Below are 19,103 nucleotides of genomic sequence, written 5' to 3'. Positions count from 1 at the left end.
CCACCTCCTACCGCAAAAGGATTGTTGCTGCTTAACAGACCCTTTCCTCTGTTCTTGCGGTCAGTGCTTACAGGAAGTAGAGGGCGTGTCAGGCTTATAGTTCAGAGATGGCTGGTATGATTACCAGGCGGGGCTGCACAGCAGTGAACATAACACTTAGCCTGAATTGCTGTTGGTAAGACTTTAAACATCTAGGGGATGGGCAATTTGTAAATTATACAAGTTGCTTGGGATAAGTGTGTCTACTAAGCGAGAAGTAATGTGAAATAATGATGAAAGTGAAAGTGAATTTCAATCTGTCCATAGATTTCCTTTCAAGAAGTGTGTACAGCTGTACCTGTAAACATCCTTGGGAGGAAATTTTCATTGACTTGCTGGGTATCACTCACCTTTAAAACCTACACTGTGATTGGGCAGATGTTCAACCTCTTTCTCTGGGCAGATGCTTGACCTCCTCATGTGAAGTCTCCCTGTGTTGTGGAATGTTTCTTTGGAATGACCCTTCACTACATGCAGGGAGGAGGAGGGAGATGATGTTATTGTGGGCTGTTCTTCTGGGGTTTTTTGGCATCAATGTCACATTTCATCATTCACCGTCTATTTGGTTGGTTTCATTTTAGTGTTACTAAAATGGAGCTCCCCACCATAAATAAACTTTGATCACTTGGTGCGATAAAGAAACATTCAAGCAATCTTCTTTATGCTTTGATTTAGCTCTATTCTCTTTGCATTGTGTGTATGAAGCAACTATCCCAGCAAAGTCAGTGCCAAGACCACAATAAACCTATATATACAAATGTTATCATCTCAAATATTGCTGATAAAACTGTATTTCTTTACTGCTAAAATATCAGTTGCATGCATGAAAAGGTAGTAGTTTATAGAATATCACGCCTTGAACCATACTGCGACATGAACTGGAAGTATGGTTTGTGTTTTGGCATAAATGAATGTTCCTGGCTGCAGTGCATGTTCAAGCTGGATCAAGAATGGATGAGTGGGCCGAAATGAAAGGAGGTTATTGTTGTTATTAATATCTCAGCCGTAGTTACTGATGAGATATAGAGAGCGGGGCTGTCTAAGCAACACCAGATCAACAGCTACACTCTGGGCTCTGCTAATGGCCGAGGCGATAAATAACTGTGAATGGGAGGTCATGGTCCTTGTGGGGCTAATGAGCTCATTAATGGGGCAGCTCTCGGGAAGAAGGGAAGGCCGGAGAGGCCGGGCCTCCAGTTGTCCTCCCTCTGCCTCATCCTTTCACACACACTTTCAAAGAGCTTTGCGGGAACAAATTATACTACCTCATACAACAACAGCACTAGCAAACAAGAATAATGTCTCGCAAATGCAAGTACATGATTCATAATGATCTTTCCCCATCTCAATACTGGAGCCCTGGCTGGAGGCTCCTTATGGCCAGAGCACACAGGCTTTTGTGGTGTGAGGCCATTGGGCATATATTAGCTTACATTATTCATTTGTGGGCATGGCAGATTCCATTCCACATACCAGTCATTTATCCAGCTGAGGATTTACTGAAGCAAAGAGCAGTATCTTGCTCAACAGCAGTGCCATATAGGATTTGGTCTGGTCTTAAGTCTGCTTCTCTAACAACTTCTCCCCCGGAGAAGCGGTCCATGAGGCAAAGTGGTGTATCTGTGTGTGCACTCTGATCAATATCATTTGTCAGAGTTGTTCTGAGGTCTCTCCACTGAGAGCACACTGATTGTACTCACACAGCTTTGATTCACCTGTGCAAAGCACTGTTTTCAAGGTTAGAGCAAACACTGTGCCATCTGGGATGTAACATCCTTGACACTCCAGTCCAGTTCCTTAACCTTAGCAGCACACTTTGGTCCAATCATCTTTCAGCTCTGTACACCAGTGCTGTTTGGTTAGCTCTCATTGGCTGTTTCAGCTGTAGCCCCTCTCCTGGTTTCTGTGTCTGTGTCTGTGTGTGGGTATATGTTTGTGTGTGTATTTACACTTACAAGCGCAGTGTGTAAGGGCAGAGCCCCAGGCTTCATGCACACAATGCAGGACCAATGCTGATTCAGCGGGGTGAAACCAGTTTCACTCACACCCATGTGACTCAGGACCTCACCCACAGCTGGTGGTGTCAGGAGACTGGGAGGGGCTTAGTGTGGAGATCTGTCCGTCATAGCAGGACCAGGAGAACACATGCCCTGCTGTGGGTCCTCTAAGACGGACTGCGAAATTGGACTGGTCACAAAGAAAAACCAAGATCGCCTTGGCAAACCAATATGAACACTTAAGAATACTCCAGTGATCAGAACCAGCTGCTTCCAGCAACCACATCAGGCTGGATAGACGTGAGGGATTGTAGAAAAAAGTCTTTGTAAATCTGTTGCCTGCTGTCACTGTGAAGTATTTCATTGTATTACAAATGTAATCAATCAAAATTTATTTGTTGGCACATTTTTACAGCTGAATTGCCTCAAAGCCCTGAGCACAGTGTGTTTACCAGAGGGAACTGTAGAAATGAGTAGCTTAGTCTTCTGCTTTGAATGCAAGCTGAGTTCTGCAACCTGGGTTCAATGCCAGCTGTGTTGCCAGCTGACAATGACCAGGGGCCAAAGGCAAATTGGCTTCATTGCACTGGGAATTGTGGTGGGTAGTTTGGCCAGGGTTAGCTAATTGCAGGTCACTCAGGCCCCTACAGTCTGCCTGTATCAAACTGTGCATGAAGTGTCCTCCTCTGACTTGTGCCTGTGCAGGGCGATTGTGGTGTGAAACGAAGCAGCGCTTGACTTCATATGTTTCAGAGGAGAGCATGTGCTCACCTGCACTCTCAGATTGTTAGGATCAAATGTGTGGTGATGAGTGGCATCTCTGTGATACAATAAGGTATCCCACATTGGGAGAAAAAGGGCAAAGGTATTTACACAGGAACATGGAGTGGGCAAAAGTTGATTATATGTACATACGCTCAGTGACCACTTTATTAGGTACACCTGTACACCTGCTCATTGATGCAAATATCAAATCAGTCAATCATCTGGCAGCAACTCAATGCATAAAATCACAAAGACATAGTCAAGAGGTTCAGTTGTTGTTCAGACCAAACGTCAGAATGGGTAGGAAATCTGATTTAAGTGACTTGGGATGATTGTTGGTGCCAGACAGGATGGTTTGAGTGTCTCAGAAACTGCTGATCTCCTGGCATTTTCACGCACAACAGTCTCTGGAGTGTGTAGAGAATGGTGTGAAAAACAAAAAACATCCAGCGAGTGGCAGTTCTGTTTGCGAAAATGCCTTGTTAATGACAGAGGTCAGAGGAGAATAACCAGACTGGTCCAAGCTGACAGCAGGGTAACCCAAATAACCACACGTTACAACAGTGCTATCCAGAAAAGCATTTCTGAACATACAACACGTCAAACATTGAGGTGGATGGGCTACAGCAGCAGAAGACCCCTCCGGGTACCGCTCCTGTCAGCTAAGAACAGGAAACTGAGGCTACAATGGGCACAGGCTCACCAAAACTGGATGGTAGACGATTGGAAAAACATGGCCTGGTCTGACAAATCTCAATTTCTGCTGCGACATGCAGATGGTACAGTCAGAATTTGGCGTAAACGACATGAATCCATGGATCCATCCTGCCTTGTGTCAGCGGTTCAGGCTGGAGGTGGTGGTGTAATGGTGTGGGGAACATTTTCTGACACACATTAGGCACCTTAATACCAACTGAGCATCGTTTAAATGCCACAGCCGACCTGAGTATTGTTGCTGACCATGTGCATCCCTTTATGACCACGGTCTACCCATCTTCTAAAATGGCTACTTCCAGCCGTATAATGCGCCATGCCACAAAGCACACGTCATCTCAAACTGGTTCCAGGAACATGACAGTGAGTGCAGTGTCCTGCAATGGCCTCCGCAGTGACCAGATCTCAATGCAAGCACCTTTGGGATGTGGTGGAATGGGACATTCGCAGCATGAATATACGGCTGACAAATCTGCAGCAACTGCGTGATGCTATCATGTCAGCATGGAGCAGATTCTCTAAGGAATATTTCTAGCACCTTGTTGAATCCATAAACTTTGATGTTATTTAAGGAATTAAAGCTAGATACAGTAATTGCTACAAAACTACAGATGAATGCCGTTATTCTCTGCTGACCGGGTGGGAGCTGTGTGGTACTGAAGCAGCAGTACCTCTCTAGTGTACCGTAACCATTTCTAAATTAGCTCCGGCCTGGATGGCCTGTGCTGTGAGATTCGTGGAAGAGTGGCCCCCTTTGAAGTCCCCCTCGTTTTTCTGTGGTTCCTCTGCAGCAACAAAGAATGTTTATGCGGCTCCGATGGCGCTGATGACAATGGAAGGTATTCACAGGGCCTGCTGAGCTGGGCTGGAGTGTCACGGCCCACTGTCCATCCACACACACACAAACATGGTGCCAGCTGTAGGTTTAGGACCAGCTGCAGGTTTAACCTCTCTGCTGCAGCTCCTGCAGGCTGCTGGGAGGGTTGAGGGCTGGGGGCTGGGGCTCCTGTGCTGGCAAGGCTTTGCAAGACTAAACGAAGATGCGTGGCTACGCCAAACATATACATGATGAACCTTGTGTACCTGCAGGTAGAGAGGAGGCCACAGGTGCTTTGCTGATCTCCCTCTGTGACCGCCTATCTCTGTGCAGTGACGTTTCACCCCCTGAATTGGGGAAAAGAGTATTCCAGTTTACTGAAGGAACAAATCCTATAACCAATTCAATTAAGGTCTCCAACCAGAGCATATATCTTTTCTTGTCTTTCATTTTTTTTTTCATTTTTTTCTGGTGTGCTGCAAGGGTGGTATGATGTGAAATTGTGTGTGTGTGTGTGTGTGGGTGTGTGAGTATCTTAGTCCTCACAAGCACAATCCTTTGACTAATATGTGTGTCCTGGTAACATACACATTAAAAGAACAGCAACCTATAGTCTAGAATGTATCTCAGACTTGGTCTGTAACACCATCTGTGTCTCTACATTCACTAGCTATTCCATATTTACTTAACTCTGAGAGGAAAACCTGTGGAAGTGTTAGTATGACATTTCATTTTAACACATTTCCACGAGAACTGGACCTGAATATTCAACTGTTCAGTTATTTGTTCGTTGGGTAGGTATTCAGTTTTCAATTCTGGGATTCGGATATTCTTTTTTTTTTTTGCTAAATGTAGGCTATCAATAAAGGTGAGCTGCAAAATACATTTTGTCAGCATGTCAAATTATAATAATTGTATTTCTGAGTGATTTGTGATTTCTTTGTCAGAAAAATGTCGGAGTATTACACTGTTAGACCTACTGTTATGGCTATCTTATTAAAAGTATTGTTGCTATAACAGAAATGTGTGTGTTTTGTATCTTTCTTTGGCTCTTGTTAGGTTCAGGTTGTAAAACGTTGTAGACTTAGGCTAATAGTTCACCGGGGGGGTGCTGCACTGTGGCTGCCCACTAGTGTATAAGATGGGTTAAATGCAGAGGACAAATTTTGTTTCAATGTATGTGAGTACTGAGAAATGACAATAAAGAAATTATAAATAAATATAAATCTTATAAATATAAATCTCAAATCTTTAATTTGTTGGAGCTAGTATGCTGTTTCTGTGCTGCTGTTTCACAGCACTTTGTCAGGCGTTGTCTCGGATTTAGAGCCTATTATTATGAGCATTTATGTAGGTATATAATTTATCCATGATAAGAAAAATTGTCATAAGCTGTCATTATGTCACAAAAAGTACATAGATAGGACCTCGTTCAACCCTTGTTTCCCTTTTGGAAAATGTTTTTTAGTATCAGATAACAATATAAACAACAATACTGTAGAATAGCAGAATCCTTAAAAATAAATGCCTTTAAATAAACCGTAGACATGTGTTGCAGTGCTATGCTGTCCATCTCAGCCGAGTTCGCTGTTGATTCTGCCTCCAGTGTGTGTAGATGTGTAGGCAGTGGTGCAGTTTGCAGCTTTTAGTGTCTTCATGTACAAGGCACTGGCTCTTAAGTGGCGTCCCCATAATATCTGTTAATGGAGTTTGTTTTAAATGGTCAGTATACCTACATGTGTATTTTACTCTACTGGATGGTGTGTGTGGTCAGATGAATCCAGGGAACCGTGTGTTGTATTTTAGTCTTATACTGTCGTTTAAAATAGCTGTGTGTGTTAATGTGGCAGCGTGTTAGTGCTCTAATGTGTGTTTGGGTGTGTTTGCTTTCCAGGAGCCGACCAGCAACACTCTGGTCACGCTGAAAGTGGATCCTCATGGATTCTTCCTCTACTGGACCGGGGCCAACATGGTCAGTACTAATGCGTTCCCCTGGCTCTCTCACTCCGAGCTCACAGGAAGTGACGGGCCCTCAGAGTCACCCTTTCCCCAGCTGTCACTTCTGCTGTGTCCCCCACCATGGCTGCTGTTACTCTGTCTCTCCTTCTCTGTCTCCCTCTGTCCCTCTCGCCATCTTCTCCTCTCTATCTTCCTCTCCCCTCTCTCTCCTTTCTCCCCCTCCCCTTCCCCCATCCCTACATCCTCCAGTTAATCTGTTCAATTAAAATATAACTTTATTGGCATGACAATAACCAGATTATGATGTCAAAGCGCTTAGCTTAACAGACAAACAGTGAAATGAACAATGAGTAAATGAGTATGTATCAGGCATTTTCATTAGTTTAAGGTAAAAGTTGTAAAAATCCCCATCTTTCTCTTACACTCTCCCTTCCCCTCCCCCACTGTGCCTCTCCCTCTCTGTCCATCACTCTCTGTCTCTCTCTCCCACTGCCAATTAGTCTGACAGTGCTGTCATGTGAAGGCTCATGAATTGAATCAAATTTTGGGCACTGAAATTAAATCAGCTCTTCCCTCATCCTCCCTCTGTCCCTGTCCCCCCTTTCCCTCCTCTCTCCAGCAGTGTTTTGCTTGTTCCCTCTCCCTACCCCCTCTCCTCCCTCTCTGTCTTCTCTCCCTGTTGTATATTTATCATACAGGCATGTGTGGTATGCTGGCAGTTAAAATATATCGTGTTAAAATAAGAGACCATTTTTATTCGCCTTTCAGAGTGTGTGTCAGGCGCGGACTGGCCACTTCCCGGTGGGCCGGTCTTTTTTCCCTAACCCGGCATTATATAGCCTATTTACAGATATTCAATAGGTCATCTTAGCTGCAGCAATACGGCTGGTGCAATCTGTAATAGCAGGTAGCAGTTGCCATCACAACTGAAAGTATCTAGTATCAGTATCAGTTAGTATCTAGCACTTGTTGCCGAAACATGGATAGGAAGAGAAAACCCGCGGCTGGCGGTGCAGAGAAGGTGCGCCAAAAAAAAGAAAAAGGCTTTGCTGGCTGATGCCGCAAAGTATGCTAAGATAACAAATTTATTTAAGCAGTCTGCAGGTGATGATGTGGACAGTGGCGAAGAGGCAGAAACATCAAAGAGGAGTGAGCAGGGAGCAGGGGCTTTGTCATGCTTACATGCTGTGTGCTGTAAACTAGCTAAATGAACTAACTAAAGAACAAAATGTTTCTGTTAACCTTGGGGTTTCAATGCTAGAGTCCCACAGCAGGTTTGACCATTTCCAAGGTTTAACTAGTCAGACTTAGTGCACAGACGTTTAGAGAAGTTTAAAAATTAAAAAATTTAAAAAATTGTCATCAACTTCGACTGTAAATGGGTAAAATAAACATGTAAACTTTTTTTGCATTATAGCCTATAAGGCATATAATATTTGACAGCCAGCCCAGTAATAAAATACTTACTCTACAATTTAAACAAACAGTTTACGTTTTACACAAACATTTTACACGCTACTCTTCAGAGAGGAAATCACAAGCAAAAATCATTGTGAATATAGTGTGCTTTGTGTGATATAGTGTGACTATAATATGCTTTGTGTGGTCTTTTGTAAATGTAGTGTTCTTTGTGTGAATTTAGTTTGCTGTAAACATAGTGTTCTTTGTGTGAATATGTAGTGTGATTCACTATATTCACACTGTTTGAATATAGTGTGCTCCTGTGGATAGAGTCTGCTGGTTCTAATTTAGTTCTGTGTTTAAACACTGTTGACTGTTTTGCAATATTTTAAATAACAGCCTGCTTTTATTATCAGAATTAAGTCAAATTAGGTGTCAGGTGATCATTAAATTAATTCAACTTTGAATTTTTGCTTTCTGTACACACAAACATGGGGAGGAAAACCTTGGAAAATTAGTTTGTTTTACTTATTAGCCTAACACAAATAATACAAATTAACAGATTTTTAAAATTAATGATTCATTGATCGACAAACATGCTGTGTCAGTCCGAATTTGGTGTATCAAATTGGGGCTGCTTGATAGCAAATTCCCGGGCTGCTTTTTGTTGCCAGTCCGCCCCTGGTGTGTGTATGTGTATGTGTGTGTGCGCGCGCGCATGAGCATGTGCACGTATATGTGTGTGTGTGTGTGTGTGTGTGTGCGCGCTTGTGTGTGCACATGTGCATTGGCAGTAGGTTGGAGGGGGTGTGGGGGGTGTGGGACACTATTAGGACACTGGGACACTAAGTGCCGGAGGAAAGACAGTGACACTGTTTTCTGTTGCCAGATAGTGTCCCTGGTGGAGACCAGCATAGAGTTTATAGTAAAGAGGACACCTCTCTAGTAACTGTGGAGTTTGCTATTAATGTATGTGAAAATGCTATTCTTATATTTAATATTGCTATAATTATTCTTTTCATTACCTCACACTCTCCTCTCAGAAGAAAGCTCCTCTTTCTTCTTTTTTAAACAAAGTGGAGGTTGTTAAAAGTCAACCTCTTGCAAGGCTCCTCTCTCTGCCTCTCTGTCTCTCCTTCCTTTGTGCTCTCTCTCCTGATTGCCTTAGAGTCCCTCATAAAAACAAATGAGACTGTTTGAACTTCAGGACAAAAGCCAAGGTCGGCACGGTGACTGGCTCATTGTCAGAGCCAGAGCAAGTTGCGTGTCTGTGAGGGACATTCCCCTGAGCGGTTGGACGCCATGGCAGAGCTTGCTTCAAAGGCCAGCAAGGGAAGCTTTCGCGATTGACTAGAACAGAAGCTATGGCCATACCCTTTTAAAATTTTGCAGTGTCCTTTCCTGAGTGAGACGCATGATAGTAGTGTTGGAGTGCATTACAGAAGGGTTCAAATGATTTATGACTTCTTTCAGGTTGGGCTGTGTGCTGCGTCCTCACACTTCCTGTTGAAGAGTCAGTCAGTGTGTTTATGCTGCATTTACAGGAATGTCCTGACAGTGTACACACCACCTTCGCCCCAGCACCCAGCACACTGCCGCTTCCAGTCACTTTATTAACCTTTATTAACCCTCTGTCTTAGCACTGGTTTGATTGCACTGTCAATTCATCCCTCCCCAGGATTCGTATGGTCATGAAAAACCTGGAAAAATCATGGAATTTGAAAATAGCAATTTCCAGGCCTGGAGAAGTTTTGGAAAAATAAATATACCTGGAAAGTTTTGGAAAGTCATGGAAATTTGCTTCACAAATACCTGTATAATACAGTATATGTGGTTCAGTCTGTGGTTTCTCAGTTCATTCGACTGAGAAAAATCTATACTGGTTAACCCTTTCTCACGTAACTTATTTTATGCCATGTAGCATGCTTGTTATGTTTTCATTAGCGTTTTAAGCTTCTCGTAGTTTTCACCGCAGCATTTGCTATATTTTTTATATGTTAAATCCTTGTTTCCTCAAAGCTAAAATTAGATAGAATTTTTCCAATGTCTAGTACTAATTGCACTGGTGTTAGCATACACGCTAAATTGCTGATCACACCGTATGTGTGACCGTATGTGCAAAAGTGTTAAACAATACTTTCATGTTTGGGCAGATCAGTCATGTCACTTGACGTTATGTTGTTCTCTGCGTGGGGTAATGTCAGACTCCGACCTGAGTGTGTGGATTGCTTTTGGGGGATTCAAACAGGGAAGGTTATCTTCTGTTAATGCTCAGTTAGGTTAATGGAAATTGGAGGCATAGCTGGTTTAAAATCTTCTTAGTTACAAAATCTTGTATTCCAAAAATACAAGATTCTCTCTGATACTGCTGCCTTCTGAAGTTAATGTCAGTGTTACAGGACACTTTTATTTACTTATTTATTTTTCAGACATCGTTGCCCCTCAGTCATTTATGTTAACTAGGGCTACACAATGGAGTTTTCAGGGTTTGACACATTTTATTCTGTAAACATCTTGCTGGTGTGTCAGCATTATTTAAATAAATGTTTATTTTGTATCAAACCACATAGCTTGTCATTAATTTTAGTTAAAATATACTGTGGTAAATTTTGACGTGGATTTTTATTCTTATTTTTCATGTATACACAGACGTTTCAGAGAATGTATGGTCATGAAAATTTACCTCAAAGGCATGGAAAAGTCATAGAAGTTTATTAGTAAAAATGTGTTTGAACACTGCCTTCCTCTGCCCCCCTCCCTACATATCTTCCTGTTCCTGTCTTTCTTTCTGTCTCTTTCTCTTTATATCTCTCCTTTCTCTCTTTAGTCAACCTAAAATGCTTTATTGGCATGACATTCAAGTGGTAGATAAACCAATCAATATAAAATACAGTAGAAATTAATTAGTCATATCCTACAATAACAGTGAACACAGTTTTACATTGAAGAATACTCTATCTGTCTCTGCCTCTCTCTCTCTCTCCCCCAATGCCAGCCAGCTGGTTGTCATCAGCTGAGAAGAGGCAGGGTGACAAAGTTCTCCCTTTTATGTAAACAGAGGGGATGACATTTCCTCCTTCTGTTCTCCATCACTCTGTGTCTCCTCTCCCTCTCTTACTGCTCTCAGCGAGGCTCTGCTGGCGTGGGAAAGTATACAGGATGTCCTTCAGACGACAGAGCACAGTCCCCTCCTCCCTGCCCTCTCCCACCAGAACGTCACACTCTTTCTCTCTCTCTCACTCTTTTCCTCCCTCTTTTGCGGGCAGAGTGTGGGGGTGAGGGGGTTTGTAGGAAGAGGCTGATGGAGTGGCACAGACATGGACATTGGAGAGAGTTTCCCCAGACACCACAACCAAGACCACAGGCTCCCCCGAAAACACCAGCATGTCACCCTCACTGTAGTGGCCAAGGTCTGCCTGCCCTGCATTTGGCTGTAAAAGAGTGGCTGTGCTGCCTGCATGTGGTCATCAGGTTCGACTAAAGATGGAGAGTCTGGTTGGATGGTTGCTACAGTGAAGTTGAGGAAGAGGAGGGCCCTGTGCTTATCCAGCTGACAATCAAAGTGTGAACGCAGAGAGGTCAGAGAGCAGTGGGAAGCATCTGAGAAAGGGAGAGAACGAGGGAAAGAGAAAAAGAGAGGGGGAGAGAGAGCAGAAAGGAGGTGGGGGAAGAGGGGTAGAGAGAGGGAGCGAAAAAGGGAGGGAGAGAGAGGGAGGGAGGGCATCGTGTTTCAGTCTGCTCTTGATTTCTGTGTGTCGTTTACTGTTAACCCAGAATTCCCTGCAGCACAGTCCAGACTTCCCTGCCAGTTGGCAAAGTGTGGCACTACTAAAGCCACTGAGGCCTTTCCATTAGCACTGCATTCAGTGGTAATCATGCAGTGGCTGTTGGACAGAACTCTCCCCACCCTACCCCCTCATATCACTGCCATCACTACCCATGGTGCACTGTTGCACTCTTTATTCGGAAGGTTAGAGTTTGGCTGCTGTTTTTAATTGGCCATTTGATGATTTTCATCTTTCTCATTGTTCTTTTGATGGTTATGTGCAGTAATTGCTTCATTCTGACTTTGGCAGAAAATGATCCAGGGCACAGTCTGGCATAGATGCTAATCCACACACACATAGATTCTCACACATTCGTAAACCAAATATTCCCTTAGTGACCGACTGACTCATACACACGCACTCATATTTGAATGGCCATGTGCACATAAACATATGCTCTCTCTCTCTCTCTCTCTCTCTCTCTCTCTCTCTCTCTCTCTCTCTCTCTCTCTCTCTCTCGCTCGCTCGCTTTCACTCTTTCTCTCTCGATCACACATTGCAGTCAGAGAGGAAACAAATTTCCTGGCTTGATAATGCAACAGTTTCCTCTCTATCTTACACTTTCTCCATCTTTCTTAACGTCTCTTATACTGTCTGTCGCTGTCATACACACATGCTCTCTCTCCCAACATACCCATGTGGGGACTTCCCCACTGAAGCTGAATACACATGCATGCAGTGACTGTAAGCCCTGTACAGCCCACTTTTAAAAGCTGTGCACTCAGTCAGCAGATCAGTGTGTGAGTTCTGTGGGAGGCCAGTGACACACAGCCATCTCCACTGTAATATTTAACAGATTGGTGTTTATGTTTGGCAGTGTTTGGTTACAGTAGCACAGCTGATGTTTTAACAGTCATCAGAAGCACTCAGTCCACAGCTGACCTGAACCCAATCAGTTCAGAGCGAGTGAGAAGGGAAGTTAGCCAAGCCTTACTGTACTGACGTGACAGGCCGCACATACGCATTAGCAGGGCTGAGAGAGGGCCAGAGAATGGAACGCTTTAACATGGAGCTCTGCTGTTTAGGGCATTGTAGTTTGTTTTTTATTTGGATATATTTTTCAAAAATGTGATTGTGCCTTAGCAGCGAAAGTGTTTCTGATCCTAGTGAAGCCGTGTGAATTGAACTGAAATTGCGTGAGTGGGTGAGTGGCAGATGGAGTGTGAGTGAGTCAGTCAGTCCGTGAGAAGGGGACGGGCTGACAGAGAGATTGAAGTGACTAAATAAGTATATGAGAGACAGACAGAGTGAATGTGTGACTGAGATCGGGTAGCAGTCAGTGAGCCAGTCAATGGCAGAGGCAGAGAATGAGAAATATGGTGGAGAGGAGGTGACATTAGTTTCTGTCATTATTTGCTTTGCAGGCAAATGCAGGCTGAAAGGAGCTCATATTGACATTCATCATTTACTCCTGTTAAATTCATTACACAAGTGGTAGTGCGGCAAGTGGTAGCTGGCACCCTGTGTGTCTCTCTGCTGTCCTCACTAACTGCATTACTGTCTGCACCTCTCAGCTGCTCTCTCCACTCGGCTGGATAAATTTCTTCCTCCTTAATCTGCTTTTATTCCCTCGGTCCTGTTGCTCCTGCCTGCATCAGTTCCCCCTCTCTCTCTGCCCTAGTAATCCGCCTGACAGGGCAGCCTGCTCGACATGCGTACGTGCGTGCACCCGCCCACCCATGTCCCTGACCTTTTCTGGGTATGTGTGTGCATATCTGTGCTTCTCTGTTTGGGGTTTGGGGCTTGTGGATCTGTTCATGACCATATTCAATACACCTCACACATATAATGATCTGCTACTGAAGAGCAGATTTCTGCTCAAAACAGATCTGACTGAATCTGACAAAAAGGTTGCATAAGTAAAAGTCTGCAGGGGTTTATTGCTCTTTATGTGCATCAACAGCATGTTTAGCTTCTGCTTGACTCTGTTTGACCTTGAAAGTTTATCTATATTTCTCTCTCTCTCTCTCTCTCTCTCTCTCTTTGTGTGTGTCTCCCCTCTTTCAGAGTCCTGAAATCTGAAGCTGCTGAGTATGTTAGTGACTTTCAGAAATACGGGAGAAGGGGGGAAGGAGAGACAAAAGGAGGGAACAGATATACAGAGAGAGTAAAAGAAGGAGAGAGGGAAGGGAGGGAGACAGAATAAGAGATGGAGTAAGGGAGAGAGAGACTAAGAGAAAGAGAGAGGGAGTGAGGAAGAGAGAAAGAGAAGGAGAGAGAGCGTGAGGGAGAGAAACAGGGAGGAAGGGGTGGTGGAGGGAAGCAGGTGATGGCTGTTCACAGGGGTATTAAGTGTCCACAGCATCACCTTGCACTTATGTTCTCCCCCAGAGGTATCACGTTCCTCACCTGTATATAATTACTCATTTTTTCTCTATCTCTACACACACATACACACACACACACAGAGCAGCTGAGCCCGTGACCCGCGTGAGGGGAGGAAGTGGTGTAATGACAGTGACTTTGATATTGCTTAAGATGGACCGTGTGGGTGCGGCTGTCATCACCTCCCTTGAAAGCAGTCAGTTTTTTTCCTTTGTCTGTATTTCAAATGCAAACAAAAGACTCTCCCAGAGCAGAGGGTGGGGGCTAAGAGTGAGGGAAAGGGTTAAAACTAAGCACAGCCCCTGCTACCACTGTGCCACCTCCATCAGTCTACACTTCCTGTCAGAGGTGGGACCAAGCAGCACACGTGTCTCCGGCACATCTTATATCACTGTGGGGCAAGTCTTAGTCAAAGCAGTGTGGCCTGCTTTCATGGCAAGTCCCAAGTCATCATAGCAGAGTCCAAAGTTAGACTTAAAATCCCAGTAGTCCCGTTGACGCAGCTCCTGTGCTCCTTGAAGGCCTCTAGTGAATCATCTCTGTTCCACCAAGCAAAAAACATCCCTACTTTAATCGAGCTGTGCAGCCTGAGCCCCAGGTCATGTATCCCGGAGGGTTCTTCTCAGTGTAAGCTTTGGCTGATCCTTTCCCCTTGTGGTTTGAGGCTGGAGCACAGTCCCAGCCAGGTGCCCCAACAGGCGTGCTTGACCTGAGCTGCCCGAGGGTCAGTTTTAGGAGGGCTAGCTTCAGCATTACCCCCTCTCTGAAGGCCTGAAGACACTTAGGCCTCAGTAAGCGAGACTGGATAAGAACTGAGAGGGGAGAGGTCATCTGCTACTGTTGCTTTTTAAATTTTCTAGAGCTTAATTCTACCCAAAACGGTTAAATGGTAGAGCATTCTTCCTGTGTGAGTGGTGGTTGGTCCACTCCACCATGAGCCGGGGGGGACCTGTGGGAACACCACCCTGTTCACGAAGTGTTCCTATCTGAAAATACTGTCTGAGGACGGCTGGCTACCTGTACGGTTCCGTGCTGCCTAACAGTCGTCTTATGGTCGCCTTGTGGTCATCCTGTGTTCCATGAAGGCAATGGAGCACTCTTACTCCTCTTTTCAGGGGGGTGGCTCAACCCCTTGTGGTTGAAGCTGGAGATGTAGACAGTGACCATCATCTGGTGGCAGCACAGTCTGTATTTTCCATGCCAGTCTTCTTGCACTGAACACCCCCATAATCGCCTCCAATGGTCTATTTGGAGGCATCATCTCCATGTGCATGTACATATCTGTACCGCGCAAGCTCCTCACATTGTTTGACAGAAAGACAGGAAGTATCACAAACTGAGAATCAAAGCTGGACAAACTAGAAGAATGATTCATGATTTCTGTTCCTGAATGTTTATGTAGTGTAAAAAAGAAAGCACACAAATGTAAATGGTGTGTAACTTTTTCTCAGTATTGGGGGAAATATTTGACTTTGCATGAGGTGGCAGCGGTTACAAGGAAATGAGAGAGAGACACCTGACAGAGCAGCACACAGCCGTATTTAATGTGAGTTACTTACTTGACAGAGTCAGGGCAACACTGCACATGTCCTAACAGAGTGCATAATGCTGACCCAGAACCTGCTGAGAGCTGCTTGGCAGCTCAGGCAGACCTCTGTCTGTTATCATGTTCTGTCTGCTCTTTGGCTGGTGCTGCTTGGCTCTTTGCTTGACAGTCATTGTGACTGCTGTTGGACAGTGTTAGATGGGGTATCTGTATGTGTGTGTGTGTGTGTGTGTGTGTGCGCGTGCGTGCGTATGTGTGTGTCTGTGCACATGCCTGTGTGTGTGCACATGTAAGCATGTATATATGAGTGTGAATGTGATTGCAAGCATGTGTGTGTGTGTGTGTGTATATGTGTGTGTATGAGCATATGTGTTGCAGCTTGGTTTCTTCACATAGAACAGACATGTGAGTATGTGTATAGTGGAGACAGCAGCCTCAGGTCCTCCTCCTGGCTTTGCCATGTATCTCATAAGAAACACAGCCCACTCTGGGCTATGAAAGGGAGTTTATCTGGTCAGGGTGTTCTTTGATCGGGCACCAGCACTTGCAAGTAACAGGTAAGTTATTTGATTCTCTTTGGAGAGCAGTCATGTTAACATCTCTTAATATAAGGCCTTCCTCGGGGGAAGAGATCAAACTGCAAAATGGCTCAAAAGCAATTTTTTTTATTTTGTGAAGTGGTCCCAGCGGCCTCCATCACAGTGCGTTTGTGCCAAAAATAGCCACCAGCAGAGCCTGGAGACTTACAGCATGTCCAACCCTCCGAAAGGTCGTCCGTCCCCATGTCTTCATCATTCCCTGTGACGGCCAGTGCTGGACACAGAGAGAGGGAGCCAAGACAGAAGCCGTCAAAGCATTTACAGTCTAACATCATCTTTGTTTACTGTCACATTTATTGCCCCCACCCCCAACACAAAGAAATGGTCTTCCTTTTGCAACAGGACTGCATCATCTCTCCCCTAGAGTAGGGGGGCTTGCTGTGCAAGAGGGATGTATTTTTAGCTCCTGGATTCAAAGACTTGGTCCAAGTGTTATATATCAAGTTGAATTGTCAGCGAGAGCCATAGCGGGGGTGCTTAGGCACTCCACGGGAGAGGTCGTTTAGCTTGAGAGACTGATGGAGGGAGAGCAGAAAGGAAGGAAAAGAGGAGAAAAACATTTAATGGAGCTGTCAGAGGGCGCAGGTCAGAAAGGAGACACAGAAAGTTACACAGACTGTTTCTGTCTTCCTCCATGACTCATTGTGGCAGTAACTTTTCCCTGTCTTCCTCAATCCGTCTACCCCCCCACAAACCTGTTGCCATCCTCAGCCTGCTGCGGGTTGGCGAATTCTGAGCCTCTCTCACACGCCCCACCACCAGCTTTCCTCATTTCTGCGTCTTCTGTGGCCATAACAGTGGGATGTGGCCAAAGCAGTTAATGAATAAAATTATTTGCAGTAGAGCTGAATGCAACAGTGCCAGTGTGCAGCATGACCAATGGTACTGAAGAGACTAATAGCTGTCTCTCACTCTGTCTCTGTCTCTTAGGAGGTGGAAATCCTGGACATCAGTCTTATCAGGGACACAAGGACAGGGAAATATGCTAAGATGCCAAAGGTAACATTTCTTTATCATCACTGTATCTGCCCGTATAAGAAGAAACAGCCATAATGTTGTAACAGTGTTTTATCTTTGTTCTAATCCCATGTACATTTTTACCACAAAAATTACAGGAATTGTGACTCAGGGTGATGTGACTGGTCCAGTTACCTCATGTTAGGGCTGCTAACATGATCATTAATGATACGTGTTTTCAGGAGGACTGCTGTGTACTCTTCCAGCACAATTTTAGAGAAGTGTGCAGCGATGATGGTTCTGGTTCCTTTCCTGGTTTTGGTTCTGGTTCTGGTTCTATTTTCAGTTCTGATTGTGTGGCAGGTGGCTGCTGGAGTCCCCTAGTGGGAGTTACTGCTCAGATATGGACCCAGGCCTTATGCAGACAGCCAAACACCTCCATCACAAGCCTGCCTGGGTAGTGGGGTGCTCTTGAAACTGCTATATGTCCTTATATGTGTGTTGTTATGGAGTTTTGATGCATGGTAAAGCTTTGCCACGCTCTCCGTAGGACCCACGGGTGCGAGAGGTGCTGGGGTTCGGGAAGGGCGAGGCTGAAGCTGAGGTCAAGCTGGTGACAGTGGTCCATGGCTGTGACCTGGTCAATGTGTCCTTTCTCAACTTTCAGGCTTTGCAGGAAGATACTGCCAAGGTAACCTTGGATACCTCTTCTCAAACCCTCCTAGATCTCTGCCTCTCTCTCCCTCTCTCCTCCATCTTTCTTTCTCTCTCTCCCTTCACTCCTTCTTTCTGCTTCTGCTTGATCTCACTCATTCATCTGCATACAGTCTCCCCTGTCCTGCCTTCGTTTCACGTGTGCTGCGAGGGTGGCCATATGGTGTTGCCCCTGTGTGTCTGCAGTCTGAGTGGTGCTGAGGCCTTTCTGCCTCTTCCTGTGTCTGCAGGTGTGGACAGAGGAGCTGTTCAAGCTGGCCACCAACATCCTGTCCCAAAACGCCTCCCGAAATACCTTCCTCTTCAAAGCGTAAGTGCATGGACGTGCATGAGTTCCTGTGCCTGTGCGTGCGTGCGTGCGTGTTTGCTTATGCACATGTATGTGTGCATGTGTTTGTGCACACGCGTGTGTGTGTGTGTGTGTGTGTGTGCATGCATGTGCCTGCAAAATATTACTTCTGTCTGAATATCTCTCTCCGTTTGTCCTCAGATTCACCAAGCTGAAACTGCAGGTTAACCAAGACAACAAAATTCCAGTGAAGAAGTGAGTAGAAGTGAGCCTGTATACTTTGCTCTAGTTCTGCATTTACTGCATGTGATGGCACGTAACACTCCACTTCTTATTTCCCTCTTTCAATTCTCCAGCTACCTCTGCATCTTTCTCTCTGTCTCTCTTTCTCTTTCTTTCACGCCCTCAAATTCCAGTTCAAATGAGCTTTACAGGCAATACATAATTTTGTGTTGCTGAAGCATGTCATATATATATATATATAATATAATATGAATGACATACAAAGAATGGCTAAGACAAAATCTAATACTTATAACAAAGAGTAACTTTTTCCTTCTTTGTCCTCACAGTATCCTAAAGATGTTCTCCGATAAGAAGCGGGTGGAGACAGCTTTGGATCAGTCCGGCCTGGCCACCAATAGGGTAATTTATAACCACACACCATCCGCAAGTGCTCTATATTACCCTGAGCTTCCTGGAGACAGAGACATGTGGTGTTCAGCAGCCTCACCGTCGAGAGCCAGGTCAAAGTTCACCCTCCACCATCCCGCGCAGTCTCCCCTACGTAAACGGCGAGCACCGTTCCCCAGACCTGGAGCCCACTGCAGGCCGTTACCCAGGAAACAAGCTACCTCATTCTCAGTACATGAGCGTCCCCTTTCCTTTAAATTGGCTTTTGGTGCCCCCTGCTGGCAGATCAGCAGAGTGCACTTTTGGAAAGTAAACTATTTCAGAGCAAGGATTTTGAAAAGGGCAGTATCAGAAATGATTTTTCCATGTAGACATGTTTGGTTCATGTTCAAACCAGTCTGCTTTATGCTTATTTTATTATTTTAAATTTTTTGCTTCAATCTTGGTGCTGTGTTTGCAATGCTGAAGTTTAAATCCACACTTGGCCCTTGTTCACACCAGTGTCTGTGGCTGTATGGTCC

The 19,103-nt window shown here is 44.8% G+C and overlaps 1 protein-coding gene across 1 annotated transcript in view; it reads left to right on the top strand.

Moving 5' to 3' along the window:
- Positions 1-19,103, top strand: part of plcb3 (phospholipase C, beta 3 (phosphatidylinositol-specific)) — a 65,155-nt gene that overhangs the window by 10,104 nt on the left and 35,948 nt on the right. Inside the window, exons 2-7 of the mRNA XM_036547514.1 lie at positions 6,227-6,304; positions 16,920-16,988; positions 17,497-17,637; positions 17,891-17,970; positions 18,151-18,204; positions 18,522-18,594. Coding sequence (XP_036403407.1) covers positions 6,227-6,304; positions 16,920-16,988; positions 17,497-17,637; positions 17,891-17,970; positions 18,151-18,204; positions 18,522-18,594 — 495 coding nt within the window. The remainder of the gene's footprint in view (positions 1-6,226; positions 6,305-16,919; positions 16,989-17,496; positions 17,638-17,890; positions 17,971-18,150; positions 18,205-18,521; positions 18,595-19,103) is intronic.

Source organism: Megalops cyprinoides, chromosome 16 (genome assembly GCF_013368585.1).
Source record: "Megalops cyprinoides isolate fMegCyp1 chromosome 16, fMegCyp1.pri, whole genome shotgun sequence".
Taxonomy (NCBI): domain Eukaryota; kingdom Metazoa; phylum Chordata; class Actinopteri; order Elopiformes; family Megalopidae; genus Megalops; species Megalops cyprinoides.
The sequence above is the reverse complement of the archived record's forward strand: the minus strand, read 5'-3'. Positions and strand labels throughout refer to the sequence as shown.